The sequence below is a fragment of the Cydia strobilella genome, chromosome 11, assembly GCF_947568885.1.
Source record: "Cydia strobilella chromosome 11, ilCydStro3.1, whole genome shotgun sequence".
Taxonomy (NCBI): Eukaryota; Metazoa; Arthropoda; class Insecta; order Lepidoptera; family Tortricidae; genus Cydia; species Cydia strobilella.
The window spans coordinates 18,727,908-18,748,205 of record NC_086051.1 but is presented as its reverse complement, the minus strand read 5'-3'; the positions used below and the strand labels follow the sequence as shown (position 1 = coordinate 18,748,205).

General features: G+C 40.5%; 1 protein-coding gene across 1 annotated transcript in view; it reads right to left on the bottom strand.

Moving 5' to 3' along the window:
- Positions 1-20,298, bottom strand: part of LOC134745654 (putative 1-phosphatidylinositol 3-phosphate 5-kinase) — a 63,991-nt gene that overhangs the window by 22,613 nt on the left and 21,080 nt on the right. The window contains exons 8-28 of the mRNA XM_063679776.1: positions 20,199-20,255; positions 19,271-19,426; positions 18,735-18,855; positions 17,338-17,446; positions 15,851-16,103; positions 15,060-15,174; positions 13,940-14,767; positions 13,436-13,643; positions 13,226-13,340; positions 12,393-12,609; positions 10,706-10,837; positions 10,399-10,489; positions 9,597-9,796; positions 9,301-9,419; positions 8,107-8,229; positions 7,293-7,415; positions 6,589-6,639; positions 5,635-5,694; positions 4,801-4,889; positions 3,605-3,729; positions 3,187-3,292 (exon numbers count right to left, since the gene is read on the bottom strand). Of these exons, the coding sequence (XP_063535846.1) occupies positions 3,187-3,292; positions 3,605-3,729; positions 4,801-4,889; positions 5,635-5,694; positions 6,589-6,639; positions 7,293-7,415; positions 8,107-8,229; positions 9,301-9,419; positions 9,597-9,796; positions 10,399-10,489; positions 10,706-10,837; positions 12,393-12,609; positions 13,226-13,340; positions 13,436-13,643; positions 13,940-14,767; positions 15,060-15,174; positions 15,851-16,103; positions 17,338-17,446; positions 18,735-18,855; positions 19,271-19,426; positions 20,199-20,255 (3,398 nt within the window). The remainder of the gene's footprint in view (positions 1-3,186; positions 3,293-3,604; positions 3,730-4,800; positions 4,890-5,634; positions 5,695-6,588; positions 6,640-7,292; positions 7,416-8,106; positions 8,230-9,300; positions 9,420-9,596; positions 9,797-10,398; positions 10,490-10,705; positions 10,838-12,392; positions 12,610-13,225; positions 13,341-13,435; positions 13,644-13,939; positions 14,768-15,059; positions 15,175-15,850; positions 16,104-17,337; positions 17,447-18,734; positions 18,856-19,270; positions 19,427-20,198; positions 20,256-20,298) is intronic.

Sequence of the window (20,298 nt, the reverse complement as noted above, 5' to 3'; positions counted from 1 at the left end):
TTTCTTTGATCTTATCAATTGCGCGCAAGAATTTATAGAGATGCACAAACAAAGGTTTGCTGATGCTGACGATGGAAGTGTTAGTAGCCGAAATTCAAGCCATCAAATTAATATTAAACTCCCCCAAATTAAGCTGCCGTCTTTCGATGGAAATTATGGCAAATGGCTTGAGTTCCGTGATACTTTTACGTCTATTGTGCACAATAATAGTTCTTTAAATGACATAAATACGTTCTATTATCTGCGCACAATATCTTTATGATGTCAATAGGCTATTTGACTAATTTTTGAAAATGGTTTTAATTGATTGTTTATGACTTAATAATTACACTACATTGATATTTCCGTGAAATTTCCTGTATTAAATATAAAAAATCAATGTTAAAGTTTATTTATTTTGAACGCGCCTTAAACGCTGTTTTTGCAAAGGGGCTAATCACGTGACACGTGTGACGTCACACGCGAGTAGACTCAGTCAATGACCTTAGTAAATCTTATGGTTTATGTGCATTGAATTGATTATTTCACTGTAAAATGGTATATAAATGGTGTATAGTGCCGCAATGTTCAAGTACGACTGTAAAAAAACCAGATAAATTGTTTGTTTCCGTTCCAACGAATCCCAAAAAAAGAAAAATGTGGTTAAAACTAGCGCGAAGAGACCCAAAGAGCATTTTAGCGCATACAAATGTTTTTATGTGTGAAGACCACTTCGATGTAAGTAATATTTAACTGTAAATAAATATGGTAGTTAAAGCAGCGGATTTTGTTGTATTTAACGAAATAAGATCTAGGTATTTAATGTATTACTACATAACCTCATAACATAGCTCTTTCAGCATTAGTAGGTAGTTAGTAGCATACTTTTTCTTTCAAACTAAAGTGCAGTATGGAGATACTATTCTCGTCATCGTATTCTATATATATATCGTCGTCGTATTCGTATCATCGAAATCAAAATGTTCGTAAATAAACAATTTCTACGTATACTCACATAGCTGTTTTTACATTTCTAAGTTCCGCAGCATAGTAATCCGGATTATCTTTAAAGTAAAGTGCAACCATTGATGCCTCTATGTCTGGTAGGTTGCCGCTATCAGCTTTCACATATTTCGGCTCCATTTTTCATTTCATTTCATTTCATTTATTTATTGCAATCATGTTCATTTCATACAGGTGGTAAATAAAATATAGTCGGTACATGATACCCTGTTAGGGCACAGCAAAATTGTCTTAAAAACTAAATTAACAAAACAATTTTTTTATTTTATTTTATAAGTTACATATTACATTCTGATAGAAAATGACATAATTACTAAGATATTAATTATTCATTCTATATTATTTCGTTATTCGTTTATATTATTATCATTTAAATATTCGTTCAATGTGTAATAAAAATTTTTTAATAAAAGAGATTTAATTAATTTAAACATTTTTTTTATCATTTTCTACATTTTTATAGCCTCTGGCAGTTTATTAAATATTTTTATTGCCATTACATAGGTACTATTAGAGTGCTTTTTAATTTTAGAGGCCGGTAGTAGTAATTTGTTTTGATGTCTCAGTAGGTGGGTTGTGGGTAATTCGTATCTTTTTTTAAATATATGATTATTTTGTTTTGCAAATTTACACATTTCGAATATGTATATAGATGGTAATGTGAGAATTTTGAATAGTCGGAAAAGTGGTTGGCATGTGTGTGTGTAGTTTACGTTGGCCAGTATGCGGATCAGCTTTTTTTGTTGTATAAATAATGATGGTACGTCAGTACTGTTCCCCCATAAAATGATCCCATATCTTAGCCATGCGTTGGCGTACGCGTAGTACACGGCGAGAGCTGTCTGTAAGTTTGTGGTTTTCTTTATCTCGCTCAGCGCGTATGTAAAACTAGAGATTTTAGATTTTAATAATTGTATGTGTCCCTTCCAGTTTATATTTTTGTCTATAACAAGTCCAAGTAAAGAGAATTCTTCTACTACTTCTATCTGAGTGTTATTATAATGAAATACTAAATCTAATGGAGCTTTTTGATGAGGGTGGAAAGTCATTAATTTTGTTTTCGTGTAATTTATTTCGAGATTATGGTCATACATCCAATTTGTTATATTCTGTAATACCGACGTTAGTTTGTCATTTAATTGGTCGTTATTTTCGCATTCAATGAGTAATGAAATGTCATCAGCAAATAGTATGCATGTCTCCTCTAATATCTTTGGAAGATCGTTAATGTATAACAGAAATAGAAGGCATCCCGCAACGCTTCCTTGGGGGATTGAGGAGTTGACTACTTTGCTGTGTGATCGTATCATTTTTATTTCTCTGTGATTTATGTCATAGTATTCTATCTCCGTAAGTTGTACTCTATCCTTTAGGTACGATTCAAAGCATTTGTGGGCTGGTCCTCGTATCCCCACCCCATACAATTTATCCAAAAGTATTGTATACTTGACTTTGTCATAGGCTTTAGTCATATCCAGGAGGACGCCAACTCCGTATTTTTTGGCATTTAGAGTGTTTGCAACCTCCTGCATGTACTTATAGACTGCTGTTGTTGTAGATCGCCCTTTGCGAAAATTTTGAGATTCTTATGAATATTGTGCTACTAGATATACGGATAAATCGGAATATATCAGAAAACTGTGGAACAATAACTAAAATTAACTAAATACAAATAAAACAGTTAAAACACTCAAGGCAATCAAGAATGTTTACGCGCGTGTGACGTCATCCGAGCGTTGACCAATCACAGACCGTTCACGTCCCTGATGAAATTTCAAAAAATATTAAATTTTCTTTCGTTTATATTCCTAAAACTAAACATAATTTATAGGTACATTCAAATATAGTGAAATATACTTTATTAGTTTATTATCTTTCAGGATGACAGCAATTCGTTATATATTTTTAATGTTGTCAAATACCCTATTATCTGAGAGTAACTGGCAAGACAGACAGAATATTTTATTTCTTTCAAAACATCACAGATTTTTGTCAGGAAGAAAAAATGGACCTAAGGAGCTTCCTTGCGGTACACTATGCATTTATTTCTTTTAAAGACGGTTTAAGTGTTCCTGTTTAGCGGCAAGTTCTAAATTATGTTAACTCGAATTAGTTGCGGTTATAAACGAGCATAAAAGTTGTTGAATAGAGGTATAAAGGCGAATAATAGGAAGGTTGAAATACCTTGAGTAAAACCTCGATGTGGTCGTTGGACTTGGCCTTACTCCTGTCGCCGTCGACTCGGTCTTTTCCCGTACCGGCTTCGGCTTCATCGGCTTCCGACTGGGTGCTACACAATTTAACAAAATGTACCTATTAGATGGGTTTGGTGATCAAAAATGGTGGTCTAAAAACGTGCGTCCATACCTCGGAAGTGACGTATAGAACAAAAAAATCGTCCTCGGAGAAAAATGGAAAAGATAACCAAAAATTTCGGTCCGGATATTTAATAAAACACCCGAAAGGTAAATAATTTAACGAAAACCATAACCTTTCACCTCTTGTAAGAGAATATGTAGTCTAAGCAACTTTTACTATGGGACCAATGCTATTTTTCTTGTATCGCCCCCTAAGGTTGAAAAAATCAAGTGTAATAAGATACCTGTGTCTCTGCAGTCGAAGCGAGCGATGGTAGGTAACTGAAGCGAGCGCGGCCGCGATCACGGAACCCACTTCACCAATTTGCACTACTACCGGTACCAGTCCATGTGAGATTATGATTCCGTTCTACACCAACAAAGAAAAGCATTAAACGTTTTTCCTTTCAGAGTATTTCGGTCGCGGCTGAAAACCTGAACAGCCAATAATGTTGTCGATAGCATAGAGCTCTATATTTTGCTATGTATTTATCCCTCTCATAGCCGCAGAACGCTGCGGGCCACATTAAATCAGGTTTAACGTTCAAAACACTGCAAAAAGTTGCTCCGACTTCGAAGGAGCCTCGATCTATAGCGGAACGTAAAGTGCACACACTCAGGGCCGGATCTAGAGTAGAGCGAGTGGAGCGGCCGCTCTAGGGGCCAGATGGCAAGGAAGGCGCCAAAATGGCAAATGAGAAAAAAAAATAAGTTTTAAAAGACGCGAGTGTGACGCGGGCCCAAAAATACGGTTCGTTTTGCTTTTGGGTAAAAAGCTTCAACGAAGGGCGCCAAACCCCGATTTCGCTCTACCCTGATACCCTGATCAAGGACTCGGGCCGGCACTGCACACACTGACGTATTACACGTTGGCTGACTGCGTAGCGACGGTTTGCGGGGACAGGAAGAGAGTGTCCGGGTCGTACTGTGGGAAGAGGCCGTGCAACATGTTCGGGTGAGATTGCGACGGCGGGTGAGTGGGTGGAGACGCAGCGGATAACTTCAAGATGATTTACGGAGATGAGGTCTATATAGTTTCATCATAATTAATAAATTAAGTTCAGGAACACTCGGTTTTATTTGGTGGGCGGAATGTTCAATTTTTAAGCATCCATTTTTCTACAACTTTACTTTGCAAACGGAGCCAAAAGTTGCTCTAACTTCGAAGGAGACTCAGTAAAGAGCCTTAGAAGCCGAGAGTTTGCACACGTTTATCCGCCAGTTGACTGCGTAGCAAAAGTTTGCGGGTACGGACGGGAAGAAACTAGTGCTCCGTTCTTAACCTAATTTTCTATTGCTTTCATTCCCTTAGTATTCTCAATCTAACTAATGTTCAAACATTACCTTGAGCCGTCTACCTAAAGCCTACATTTAGTACACATGGCGGTTAAAGGGTTAACCTTAAACCAGTTGTTTGGGTTTCATTGTAAGAATACAGTACCTGATGGGAGGCCTCCTTATTCGAGAGCAGCTGCGACAGTATCTGCCGCACCGTCTTCTTGTCTCCTTTCTCCTCGTCTTCGTCGCCACCTGCTCGGTACACATGTGTAGTTTTCAAGCAAAAGGTACCGCATTGTCGCTTGCCATAGGGACGCTCTGACAGGTTTTTCGTATAAGGATACAAGCAATTTTCGTCCTTATGGTAAGCGACAATATGGTACCTTTTGATTGAAAACGTCACATATAATAACATCCTTGAATGATGTATGGCTTCTGCCGGTTAATAGATAACCGGTTTCACATACGGATTTAACTAATTATAATACATTTTTTGTATGATGATTGTGGCTTACACAATTAGTAATTTATATGATGTTATTCATTGATGTAACCAAAGATACATTGATTGAGTAAGATGCGTAAAATATAAGAAAATTTCATGCATGCAGCAACGAGATGGCGCTGTACAGCTCCATAATTGATTGTCAAAAGTTGACGTTTGACAATTCAGTGACAGCAAAATCGCGAAAATAAATCCAATGTACAGTCAAATATATATACATTCCCACAGTTTCAAAAATATGTGTACGCTCTTACACCTTAGACAATAAAGTCGTGTTCACATATTTTTGAGCCATGTGTGCGGATCGATATTTTTGCCTTCGACTGTACACCCTTGACGGCCCGGAGTAGACGAAACGTACGGGCCCAGGAGTATTAATTTTCACGATTATCATATCGGTCCCATGGGAAACCTTGTTCACTATGACCATCTTAATACATTTTTGACATTTTGGAATCACGAATCCAAAATCATCCAGTACAGTAGTCTTACCAGGGTGGTCCTTCTCGTCTCGGGGCTCTCGGGGCCCCTCTGCAAACACATAAGTGGTGCCTTTTTAATATTGCAGTAAGTTTCTGATATCCTTCAATAATTTGTGAAATTGTTGCCCAACGTTTACAAGTCAATTTAATTTTTTTTGTCCGTTGTTTTATTTTGTTGAAAGCATTATTTTTATGTGTTGACTTTTTAGAATAACTAGATGCACTTAAACTATCGTGAGACATATTTCAAAATATTTATCAGTACGGTTTTTACTCACTATTATTTTTAGTCGCTTTTGGCGACATGTTTCGGATTCTTTGGGAATCCATCCTCAGGCACGAGTGTCCGCGGCGGTTGTACGTCGTGCACACGCGCGCAGTGCACGACGTACAACCGCCAAAAGCGACTAAAAATAATAGTGAGTAAAAACCGTACTGATAAATATTTTGAAATAATTAGATGACTTGTATAATGTATACGATGTCTTAATTAGATATTAAAATATATAAAATAGTAGTTATGTAAATACTAACAGATAATACAATCGAATCTACCAGTGAATGTAGCACCTTGAAATTTGGAACATATGTTCTTCAAATTAGGTAATAAAATTCTAAGTTTTTTTTTATCCAATCCAAAAGGGGGTGTAAATAGGGATGAAAGTTTTTAACGACTGTCGTATACGCTGACGAAGTCACTAATAAAAAGGTCTTTGAAAATAATAATGCATTCGGTTACTTATTTTGAGATAAGTAATTTAAATACATTTTGCGTTGGAATCTGAGTCTCTTGGGTCGTATTGAAGAGATTGTTGTCAGAATTGACTTGTAAAGGGGCCCACTGACTGTCAATTGTTCAGAACTGTCAAATTTTTGTTCTGACAGGCCGATATCGTCCGACGGACTGATGTTTAGTGGGCCCCTTAAGCGACGGGCAACAATAGAGGGTAGGCATGTTAGTCACCTGAGTTTTCGCTTTCTCCTGTCGATTCTTCCAAGTCAGTTTTCTCTTCCACTGTAAATAATATTTTATTATTAAATATTTTTTATGATTTGTAAAAGAAAAAGTATAGCGCAAAGAGTAGTGGTGGAGGTTCACTACATTTATAAAAAAACCGGCCAAGTGTGAGTCGGACTCGCGCACGAAGGGTTCCGTATAATAACGCAAAAAACGGCAATAAAATCACGTCTGTTGTATGGGAGTCTCACTTAAATATTTATTTTATTCTGTTTTTAGTATTTGTTGTTATAGCGGCGACAGAAATACATCATCTGTGAAAATTTCAATTGTCTAGCTATCACGGTTCATGAGATACAGCCTGGTGACAGACAGACGGACAGTGGAGTCTTAGTAATAGGGTCCCGTTTTTAGGGTCCAGGGCCGTCCGTCTATCCGTCTGTCCGTCTGTCTGTCACCAGGCTGTATCTCATCGACCGTGATAGCTAGACAATTGAAATTTTCACAGATGATGTATTTCTGTTGCCGCCATAACAACAAATACCAAAAAGTACGGAACCCTCGATGGGCGAGTCCGACTCGCACTTATTACCCTTTGGGTACGGTACCCTAAAAACTGACGCAGCAAAAGCTTCGTCGGTGGTAAGAACATGGCTGCAGTAGTAGTAGTAGTGAACAAGCTCAGAACAACAACATGATACATAACATACGGGTGGCGTCGACAGGTTTGGCGGGTTTGGGCGCCGGCGAGGCCCACGTGTCCTGCGCTTCCCTCAACATGCGCTCGCCCGTTATCAGGGCGTCGGACACGCGCCACAGGGAACGAATCACACCTGCATACATATTCTATATTTATGGAAATGTATTTTTTTAGTCGGGAGTCGTTTTCGAGGTTTTCGGGAGTATAGATACAATTACGTAACGATGATCATAATAAGTATAAGGTTAGTTTCTATGGAGGAAACAAATTGTTCCAGTAATGGGATCTTTACAGAAATATCTACATCAAAAACAAGATTAAACTTTAAAAACTCAATCAATAAAATTTTACTAACTGTGTAATATTAAATATTTGGGTACCTAATGCATATTGGGTAGTTTGACACAATACTTAGGTAAAAAATACTGTCTGACCCAAACTGAAACTGAAGGGGTTTTGCTCTAGTTTTGGCAGAAACCAAAACTTCGGTGGACACATATTTTTTATGCTGAAACCTGCCGAAACCGAAATGGAAATATCGGTCCCTCGTGTTTGTGGCGTACAGCCGCCGTCAAATATATCGGAGCATTCATATAAAAATAATTTGACCAAAAATAATAATGTACCTAATATAATTATTCCTGTGAAATGTGTAAGTAATGTTCTATGTATAAGATAATAATAATGTGTTGACATATAAAATACTTCTATTTTACTAATAAAAGTTTGATTGATTGATTTGATTGGAGCGGCCGAGGTGTTCATATATAACTGAACACGCACTCTAGAGGGCGATATATCTGACGGCGGCCGTAGGTACCTACCTGCCGTCGTAGTATTATCTTTGGCTCGCGTGAGCGCCAGGGAGATCTGCTCCGTGTGGTGCTTGAACGCTTGGTAGTCCGCCTCCGCGCCCGCCTCCGCTACCACGCTTAGCGTCTCGTGGCCTGCGATATGTTCATAATACTAGTTTATGCCACTGCTACATAATAAAAGGCATTAAAACTCGAGTTTGGGTTTATGAAACGAACGAAGTGAGTTTCATAATAGAATCATACGAGTGTTTTAATTCCTAATTATGTACAGTTACATACGAGTACACTGCTTTATATACACACATATTATAAACTCTATGATATATTCACTAACCTCTTATTACAGCCGACATTGGGGCATAGTTGTTCTCTGGCGGAATTCGCGGATATGAGGTGGCGTCTCCGAAATATCTTTATCGCACATTTTACACGAAACTTTTGCTAGAGTTACTTTAAAAACAACAAAACAAATTATTATTTTTACAAATGGCGGCAAAGAAAACTTTTTTCACGCATGTCACGCATCCGTAGTTTTTTTTTATTCAGAGACAAACTAGAGTGGGGGTCGATTGCCATATCGTTCGGTACCAAATAACAAGCGAGATTTGTCAAAATTGTATGCAATTGACATTTCATTTCGAATAAAACGTCATCTCAACTGATATTAGAATAGAGGTCAAATTAAATTTCTTTGTTTTTCAGAGATGTTCGAAATTTGAATGAAATAATATTATCGAAATCGATGTTATTATTTAGCAATAATAACATTTTCACAGATAAATATATTATTTTATATTTGCTGTAACAAAATAGTTTATCTTAATGTTGGCCATTATTTACGGATTTTTAATGCATCATATAGGGTTTACATCATCATCATCATCATCATCATGTCAGCCGATAGACGTCCACTGCTGGACATAGGCGATTGGCCGGTATTGCACCGGATGCCGCTCGCAACCACCGAATTCCCGCGACCTTCACCAGGTCGTCGCTCCATCTTGTTGGAGGCCTACCGGCAGTTCGTCTTTCTTTGTCTTCTTCTTCTTCTATATTTTATAGGGTTTACATGTGTGTAGATAAACCAACATTGTTTGTATTCTATTACGCACAAAAATAAAATAAAAAATAGGTTTTTGAATACAACAGCAAGATGAATAGTTACTACTTTAGAGTTTATGGTGATACTTCTTAAGTGAATACCTTTGAGAACGAGTTCGTTGAGTTGTGCGATGAGTGCATCCCGCATGGCTTTTGTGTCGTAGTGTGTGGAGATCATGTCGGGAGGCAGCTCGATCTCGTATGGAGTAATCTTCATGTACCTGCAGAACAATAAAATATTTGCGTTAAGAAAATAGTTACATTTGTAGTGATAATCATAATTTTTACATCCTGTGACGATTTTTTTAGTCATGTTAGACGGAGACACCTACCGCGCCACGGTGAGGTGACTCGTATAGTGGATTAATGACAGAGACAGAGCTATACATATACATGACCTGCAGCACGCCGCGGCCGTGTGTCGCGCGAACACGTGCGCGTGCGCGTGCAGCGGGTGCCGGCACGCGCGCGCCACCTGCCGCGCGGCCGTAGCGCGCACGCGCAGGTACATGGCCAGAGAGAGACACAGCGCCGCGCGGGACAGCCGTCTCGCTCGACCGCTGGCGCCGCACTGCTCGCAGCGCGACCAGAACATCACCTGCGAACAGGGTCTTAATTTATTCAATCGTATGGCATAGTAAAACAGTTATAGATACAAATTTAGTCCAATCAGCCACTCGATGGCCTCGTCGCTAAGGACGATCAGGTCTTCAGGAGGTCCATTGGCATAGCGCGTTATGGGGCAATCCTCTATTATATGTTTGATAGTTTGTGCAGCCTCGCCACAACTGCAAGCCGGGGATTCCACCCATCCACAGCGGTGTTGGTAGTAAGCACAGCGACCGTGGCCAGTGCGAAGTCTGTTGAGGTCTCAATGTAAACATATGAGTGAATATTCTACATTTTGACAGTTATTTCTTTCTTCACTATCCTCAATACCAAATATTGTGTAAGAGAAGGTGCTTATAGTTAAACAGATGGTGCTCATAGGTAAAAAGAGTGTTAGTTATTATGACAAGAAAAGGTTTGTTTCAGTTTACGCGAATGCCGTTTGCTTTAACCAATGAGCCATCTGAAATACCAACCCGATGTAACTTGTTCTTCTTCTTTTATGTGATTGTATTTTTTAGACGTTAATTAATGTATTATTAATTTCTTTAAAAAGTGCATTTTCTTCATAAAATAGGAATTTCCACGAACCTGTTTGCTGTGTTCCTCCTTATGCTTGTCGACGGCGCTGTGCTGTATGATGTTGCAGGTGACGGTGAGGCACGCGTCGCCGTGAACGAATCTGACACAACAACATTAGTTGTGTTACAGAAATAGAACAACATCTGAATCTAATCACACTGGCTCAGCGACCCGAAGAGGATTTTGGTATCCGGCTCCGGAGAAAGCCACTCTTCCCTATCCTGAAGTTTTTCACAATAGTTGGATTTCTCAGGATTTAAATCTAAGATAGACAAAATCGTGTATACATCTTGCCGTACTGCAAAGCATCACTGACCTGCGGACGTGTTGGTTGACAGGTACGGAGCAACCTCCGGAGGGGCATTTCGAGTCGCTGTTGAAGCAGTACTTGTCGAGAAAAGCGCCGAGCGTAATGTCGTTTCTACCGTACATCTCCATTGTCACTATCCTGCAGCAGAATGCAATAAATTAAAACATAATAAACTGAAATAAATGTCATATACGAAGGAAAAAATGACCAAAGCCTCCAGTGTCCAGAGCTGGAATCGAACCAGCGTCCCCCGTTTACCGAACTGGTGCCTGAAATGAAATGAAATGAAATGCCTGAACCGCTCGGCTATCCAGTCACGGTGGCATGGGTCGAAATTTCCAAGTATATGACAATTTCCCGAAGGCTTGTGGCGCCCCAAAACATAATGTTACCTAATTTATATAAATTGGAGGACAGTAGAAAGAGAACAAAAATAATCGACGTAAATCACACTATGAAAAAACTGAAAAAGAGAAAAATGGTCAAAATACATCACAACATGGTACCCGAGAGACGGAAAAAGGGATGATGGAAGACAAAAAATGAGATGGGAAGACGAGTTCAGGCAGGTGGCTGGAGCCTTGTGGAGAAGACAGGCTCTGGACAGGGACTCGTGGAGGAATATGGGAGAGGCCTATGCCTATGACAAGACGTCTGCGGAGACCGGCCAGCAGTAAGCAGTAAGTAATTTATATAAACAGGTTCACTATATATAAATTGAAGAAAGAAGAAAGAAAGAAAGAAAAGACATTTATTGTAAATTCTACAAACAGCGCCACCTCAGTTACAAAAAAGAACTTACTCACTAAACACTTAAAGCTAGGTACAATGGTAGTTATAGAAAAAGGAGTAAGGTAAGGGTTAATGAATAACAACAAATTTTGGCGCCGCTATAGTGGCTACAAAAGGACGCCACTCAGCATATGCTCTGGTATAAATAAATACCACAGCGCTGGTTTTCTGTGGCACCCCGGGCCGGAGGGTAGCTTAGAACTATTTGGGATAAATATAAAAATACAAATAATATAAATACTTACCATAAAGAAACAGATAGGTTATATAGGTAGATTCATGTAGGGTAAAATGTTATGATGGTAAGGGTAGGTAGATATTATTAGTATTATAGACATTATAAGAGGTAGACAAAATAATAACTTTATGTATAACTATGGTAAAAAAAAAAAAACTAAGTCCGCCGATTTGAGAAATCCATGGGACGCAACGAGCACGGCAATTGCAGGCTAAAAAGATTTTTTTTAAATTGGAGTTTAAATGTGAATAGTGTCTTAGAGTTACGTATAGGCGGAGGTATGTTGTTCCAGCATTTCGTGGCAGAGTAGCGAAAACTGCCACGAAATGCTGCTGAACTGCCGTGTCTCGGGCAGATAAGTCGAATGGCTTCTCTAGTCGGGCGGGTGGAAAACTTTAATTTGTTGAAGAGGTACAGAGGTTGTTGCCTGTTAATTGAAGTAAGCATATGTTCAAATCGAATGATTGAATTGATGGCTTTGTCCAGGCGCTACATTTACTTTGGCCGCTGCCACTTTTATTCCACGCAGACGAAGTTGCAAGCTGAAAAGCTAGTATTTAATATGTCAGTGTCTTACGGAAGCTAACGTGCTACGCAGCTTATGCGTTGGAAAATATTGTTTGTTGTCACACATAGTTTTAGGTTAGGTAATTTAGCACTGACCAGGGGTTGACGCAGAAGTCCGGAACATTGGCAGACTTGGAGCTGTAGCTGTAGAGCAGCACGCTGAGCTGCTGGTGGTGGTCGGGGCTGAGCGGGTCGCGCGCGTCGGGCGCCGGCGCCGGCGAGGCGGGCGCCGGCGAGGCGGGCGCGGAGCCGGCGCCGGCGCCCGGCGCGGCGGGGCGGCGGGACACGGACGGCTTGTACAGGGGGCATTCCGCTGGAACACATTTATTTAATTTAGAGGTCCGAGCCTCCGCTTGACCCACCTTGAGATTACGATCGGCCTTTCCCCAAGTAAATCGTCCTACAAGCTCCCTATAACCTGCTTTCGGCCACCTCAAGGCCCACACGCCCACAGGCACAGGCGTCGGCTAGCTGCTTGTTCAGTACACCTTGACTTTTCCCCAGGTAGCCACGTGTGTTCGTTCGCAAAGCGAATATAAAAAGTGAACTATCTACGTTTAGTTCGACAAGTGAAATACTAAGGCGAGTCTAATTCCCTTTCTTTTAGCAATTAGTTCATGCCGTTAGACTGAAAGGAAAATTACCTTACGCATACATGTAAAAACTAAATTCTTAAAGTTTTATTAAGAAAGTTACTTAATTTGATCGTTCGGCAAGTATGCTCGACATTTGGACTTAAGTGTTAAGCGATTTCAGTGCACGGATCGGCGGCGGAATTAAGTTCCGGCACTTCGTGGCAGCATATCTAAAACTACCACGAAACACTGCTGCCTGGTGAGGAGGACAGACAAGCTGAAGAAATCTTGCAGACCTAACCTCGTTGGACCTGGAATTGCGTGACCATAACAGCTTGTTGTAGAGGTATTTACGTGTGTGTTTGTCGCCGAGCTGGCAGCCGGTGGCGCGGTAGTGCGCGAGCGACGCTTTCAGCGCGGGATCTTCCGCTGTCGCTGTGATTGGTTCGGTTACGAATGGGTGCCGCTCCTAAAAATATAAAAATAGAGACTTAAGAAAATTAAGATCACGAAAGAATCTATTTTATAGGATGCAATATTCCAGCGAGAGAGACGGATAGTTACTTTGAGGTCCATGACACTGTGTCTCGGGCGACTGTGTCGGCGCTTGGGGCGCGGGGTGGTCGGGGGGCGGGGACGCGGGCGCGCGGCCGGCGCGGGGCGGGGCAGGTAGCGCCGCAGCGGGCAGCGCCGTCCCGCCTCCGTGTCCAGGTACGGAGGCGGGATGATCACGTTGGGCGACATGGACAACACCGTGTCGTCGGTCGACCATCTGGGGGAATTTGAGACATAAGATAATCTGTTCCCGATCACAATTCATTACTTATTAGACCGATCGAATTGCAAAATATTCGTGTTTGTTAGAAAGGGACAAAATTTAACCACAAACCTATCCTGCCCGCGTGTGTGTGCGTGTGTGCGCTTGTAGACTATCTTCGGCTAAAACACGTCATCATCAACGGCGGATCACTAAACTCTCTGATAGGAACTCCGCTCGCTCGCTCACTCTCTGAGCAACTGAACTTTAAATATAAACAATTATAATAACTAAAACTACTAATCACTAACCTATCTGCATGTGTATCAGCCTGGAGACTATCCTCGGCCAAAAACACATCATCATCAACAGCAGCGCGCAGCGGATCACTAAAGTCTCTGATAGGAACTCCGCTCGCTCGCTCACTCTCTGGGCGACTGAATTTGGTTTGCAGCGGGTCGGAGAACTCACTAGGTGTTTTGTCATCTACGACTTTGTCATTGGAGGGTGGAATGTTTTCTTCAGTATTTACTTTATCATCAGGTGCTGAATCTTTGTTAGTTGTGTCATCTTTGATAATGGAGATTTCATCATCTGTAGCTAAGACTTTATCATCTAAAGGTGGAATGTTTTTATTACCGACTGGTACTTTATCATCAGATGCTGATTCTTTATTACCTGTATTATCTTTAACAGGTGACATTTTCTCATCTGTGGCTAAGACTTTATCTGGAGCTGTGGTACTTTCATCACTAATTATTACTTTATTAGCAGACGCTGCACCTTTATTTCTTTTATTATCTTTAGTAGTTGAGATTTTCTCATGTGCTAAAATGTTATCATCAGCAAATGACACCCTGCTATCTTTAGTGACTTTATCAGGAGCCACTTCATTCTCACTAGCTAAAACATCATCACCATCATCAATTGTTTTATCATCACTGTTCACACCGGCAAACAAATTATCATCGGGGGCAAATTCTTCTGTATCTTCTTTACAGTGATTAACATCTTTAACACCATCGCCATCGTTTTCATCAACATCGTCATCAAAAGCGCCCGGGTCCGGGAGCATGGCCTCAACGTCGGCGAGGAACGCTTTCTCGAGTTTCCAGTTGTAGCAGGCCCGCAGCATGAACCTGGATTGATTTTAATTAGACAAACTGAATGCCGTGTTATGACTAGCGCGAATTAGTTTACAACATAATTTTGTAAAAATTACATTTCTTCTGTATTTACTTATATCGTATGAAAGTATTGTATATTGACTTCATACAAATATACGTGCAATTTTGAATATGAGTATCACTTTAGTTTTTTTGTCAACATAAAATTTATCATGAAACAAAACAGGTGGCTTTAAAAATGACTCGTTTTCAACGTTAGTGTAAGAATATAAATGAAAGGCAATAAAGTTTTAGATAAGTTAACCTGACGACGCGCTTGACGCGCGCCAGCTCGGCGGTGGCGGCGCCGCGCAGCAGGATGCAGCACCCGAGCGCCGGCTCGGCGCAGCCCTCCAGGGACATCAGGGTCTTGCTCGGGTCTGAGTAACGAGACGAACAAACGGACAGGTGAGGTACGAGAGTGCCAGATCTGCACTATTCGAGAAACCTTCACGAAAAGATTTTTGACGACCGGTCTGGCCTAGTGGGTAGTGACCCTGCCTGTGAAGCCGATGGTCCTGGGTTCGAATCCCGGTAAGGGCATTTATTTGTGTGATGAGCACAGATATTTGCTCCTGAGTCATGGGTGTTTTCTATGTATTTAAGTTTTTATATTATATATATCGTTGTCTGAGTACCCATAACACAAGCCTCCTTGGGCTTACCGTGGGACTTAGTCAATCTGTGTAAGAATGTCCTATAATATTTAATTTAGTATTTATTTAAAAGATCTTCCTAAAGATTTCGGTTAGAAAAATGAAAAAGGTAGGTCAAATTGTAAGTTAAATATTTTCTATGCTACATTTATCACATATTCTTCAGACCCACCTGTGGAGCCCGAATATCTTAAGATTTTTAAAAGTGATTTAAATGGAGTTCGATTGATACATTTTTACGAGTAACGGCAAAGCATCTAAGTAGGTATACTTACAGGAGGTGACGACGAAGCGTTTGGATCCTAGCGTACCCTGGAAGCCCCGAGATCGGCCCCCACCCTCCTGGCGCCCCGCCGCCTCCTCCCGGGGCTAGAGCGACGTTAGAGGGTGGTATACTTACAGGAGGTGACGGCGAACCGTTTGCACTCGCCGAGCCTCGGCACGGCGATCCTCGCGTCGACGGAGGCCACCAGGTCGGCGCGCACGCTCCGGGCGACGCGCCTGAGCGCGCGCTCCCCCACGCCGGTGGCGAGCGCCACGCCGGCGCCCCGCAGCGCGTCCTGCACGGGGCGCGCCACGGCGCCGCGCACCAGCACCGCGCGCGGCCGCAGCGCCGTGATGCGCGCCGCGCACCGGGACAGGTACTCGCGCTCCTGACACACGTCCAGACACGTCCGGTACCATTATTCGTTGAGATCAAAGATAGATATAACTCCGTAATAGATGGATACGGTCTAAGGTAAAAACGTGCCTCGAAAATCAAGAAAATTTGATTCTCGATCAGAGGGCGCCACTTGTTTCGTTTGTTATTTATAATTTTAACGCATACCAGTGACAGAACATGGGTCAGAATCATATAAAAATAATTAATGCAAATAAAATAATCATTTATCCATATTTAAATACATTTAACGTATTTTTATAAATCTTCATTTTTAGTTTTAAAGTATGTCAATAGGTGGTAGTGAATTTACAGCGGTTACAAAATTTACTATGACAGTACCGCTCTATCTTATTATATCCTCTTTGATTGAGATAGATAACGTATCGTCCCTCCTTTAAAAAAATCTCCTATCTCGCGATAGAACTTAAAACGCGGGACCTCCGTATGCGTCCCGTGCGCGGTTCCCGCGTTTTTCTTTCGATCGACGGACCGAGCCGCGAGGTTTTTTCAAAGTAGGCCCGATATATATATACTTAACAAAAATAGACCGAGTCCCCCGGGAGACGAGGATTCCAATCTCTCTCCGGAAATTTCGGTCTAGTTCGTTTATTATTCTTATATTTTCTTTGAAAAAACGCTGATAACTATTTCTTAAAAAAATATGTTGAAATCCGTTCACGTGATGAATATTTATTCCTGAAAAACCGACGTATACATACAAATTTTTGTCATTTAATTTAAAAATAGTTATTTGTGCGACAAGAGAGGAAAGTTGGTTTTTCTTGCGAGTGTTTATTTTGAGTCCCGAGAAAGCGAAAGATTCTAAGGTAGAATCTTGAGCGTAGCGAGGGACTCAAAAACACGAGATGTAAAATAATATTGGCCTAGGACTGTCTCGTTTCAAACGTAGACAGAATCATACTGTCTACTAAAAGAAAGGGATAACTATAATTTTCCTGGTTCGTACCGTACAAGTTGTGTTAAAACGTGATTACAAACAATATGTGTTCACTTCAATATAATCCAATACATAATATGCACCTACTGTCCGCGCGCGAATTCCGTGCACGGCTGAGGAATGTTAGGAATGTTGGACGTCATGCTCATGACAGTGATGTCATTTTGTACGTACGGGCGCGGCGCACACCCCCCCACTTCCTCGACCTCCGAGTGCACGGAATTGGCGCGCGAATAGGACTTGGTACCTATTTGAGATACATTACCTGCAGCAGTACCGGTTCCAGTGAAGTCAGCTTGCCCTCCACCCGTTGGTACGCGATGGAGCAGTCGAGCAACAAAACGGTAGGATTTTCAATCTCCTGCGGCATGCCCCTGAATGAAAGCGTTATTTTACGAAACAGTGTTTACCAATAAGAATATTTATCAATAAAATAAGTTTTTGGAAAAAATTTAATTTTTGATACAAGCTTTTATCACTAACTATATTTTTCTTTCCACATGCAACAAATACTCATCGAAACAAAACAACTAATCTGCCGAAACGCGTGACGTCACGTGACGTTTCGACCAATGGCGTTGCGTTTCGCTCACTAGCTTTTCGCGGGCAAATTTTTGTACTTTTTATTTATTATTTTAAGCAATTAAATGATTATTTAATGACGGAAATGCATTTAAAACATGATATAACGGTAACAAACATCCGAATAAAAAATATCGTTTAAATATAAACTTCATGAGGCATGAGGCTAATTCTAAAAACCCCAAACACAATTACGTTGTTTTATCCACAAAATTCCTATACCCACCTCCTGTCTCCATCATCAGATCAGCTCGATGATACCATAATATTGCATTGTCAACCGACTTAGGTACATATGTAGGTATTAAAAATTTTAGCTTCATCGGAAACAGGGAGATGGGTCAAATTTAACTTGCAAGTTTTTTTTATTTATTTATTGCAAAGGGAAACAAACAGCACACATATAGTTTAACAAATTGAGTTGACACAACAGCCAGAACAGTTTCCACTTATAGGTAACACAATTAGCTCCATGCATGAATTTATTTTTAGTTTTGGATTCATGATTTATATCGTTGGAACACCGGAAATGATAAAAATACTTTTGTAAACCTTAACATTATTTTATTAAAAAATATTTAAAATGTTGAAAATTTTTGAGCGGTTGAAACGCTCATAATTTTTGGCGCGACTTCGACAGAGCGTGATGACGTCACACGTTGGGCGGCCCAACTGACGTTTGCTACTAATGACACTAATCTGTCGAACGCGTGACGTCACGTGGCGTTTCGAGCGTTTCGCTCGCTAGCTTTTCGCGGGCAAATTTTTGTACTTTTTATTTATAATTTTAAGTAATTAAATGGTAATTTAAAAACGGAAATGCATTTGTAACATGATATAACGGTAACAAACATCCGAATAAAACATATTTCGTTCAAATATAAACTTCATGCAAGAGGCTAATTATTGCTCTGAGAGAAACAACATGCAGTACATTTGATTACAGACCCACACACAGACAGGTAAAATTAAATAAAAGCTTGTTGAAAATATTTCATTGAATTCCGATTTTGGTCACAAAATGGCAGACTCAATACAGACGCAATACAGCAGACAGACTTAATAAATGTTAAAGTTTACCTGTGAGCCACATTTTTAGTGAGCACGACGCCCGGTATTAAGCAACTGTCCCGCATGTGTCCGTCGCGTAGCTTCTTCACTTGCACGTAATTACGAATGTCTATGTCGCTGCTGTGCATGTCTGAAACATCATTGTTTAAATTGATATTGTACCGAGCAATGAGAGGCGAGGAGGATTTAAAAAATGACTATTGCATCCAGATATATACGGTGCTAAATTATAGGTTGACCGTTTTAATCACGATTGTAACAAAGTTCCAGCCCGTTCTAGAATAAGAAACGATGCTGAGGTACTGAAAAAGAAATAAACAAAATTCCTGATTGTAAGAAGTTTCCGTTGCGCGGTGAGGCAGCATGTTTCTTAATCATATATAAATCATAATCATATGGCTTCGCTGCGAATGAAAATTTAAGGTTTTAATGTCAGTAAGCATGCGCCACTGCCTCATCAGGAGTTCAAGGTGCTCTTGGCCTTTGCCTGCTGTTCTAGGATTAAGGGCTTCGCTGGGGTTTGACAATAAAGGTTTCAACCTCACCTGGCATGGTAGCCTCTGCTCCCGCCATACACAGCGGCAGTAGCACATCCAGCCATGACGCACTGAGGGCTTCTGCTGATAGCCACTGCCTCATCAGCAGTTCAAGGTGCTCTTGGCCTTTGGCTGCGATGCGGGGGCATAGGGCTTCCGTAGGGCCTGTGGAAAGACAAGTGAGACGAGAACGATAACAGAAGAGTCTTGATAACTTGAAATAATCTGCAATAAAGGATTTCACAATGCCGCAACGCCAGCTTGTAAAGATTTCCTTTATTAACAAAACTTCCGTGAGACACAGACATATTGAATATATTAATAACGGGTCACACACGTTTCCCGACTTAAAATACGTGAGTGACCCGTTATTAATATATTTAATATTTCCTTTATTTGTCAAATGTTTATAAGAAAGTCCACGAGAGCGGCAAAGTATGTAATTAGATGCAAATTGTGAAATATCTCGTTAACTCAAGTATGAATTAAACACGAGGAGTTAAACAACAACTTTGCCCCATTGTCATGTAAAACAAGTAACTATTGTGTGACCCATTAACATGCAGAAATGAACTAGGTACATAGGTAGTGAAAATGGTCCCGAGATGGTTCTATGGTAATGAACATATTTGTGACGTTTTCAACCAAAAGGTACCACATTGTCGCTTGTTGATAAGGTCGATTTCTAATTGAAGCTATATGGAAATAGCGCCTTACTGACAAGCGACAATAATTATCCTTTTGGTTGAAGATGGCAAATTTTGTCCATTATGTACGATTTACATCACTTTAGAAGCTAAAACATTAAAATACAAAAAATGTATTGTTGTATGTATGTAGAATCATGTTTGAATAATTAGATTTGCCCTTCAATTATGAACATAGAGAATTAATTATTATTATTATGCCTAATGAAGTAATGACAGTAATGATTTACCTTCGCTGTGTTCCAAGTTGGGGGTCTCCTCCTCACTCGACGGGGATGATTTCGGCTCTGGAGACAAGACATGACATGACACCACATGACCCACACACGA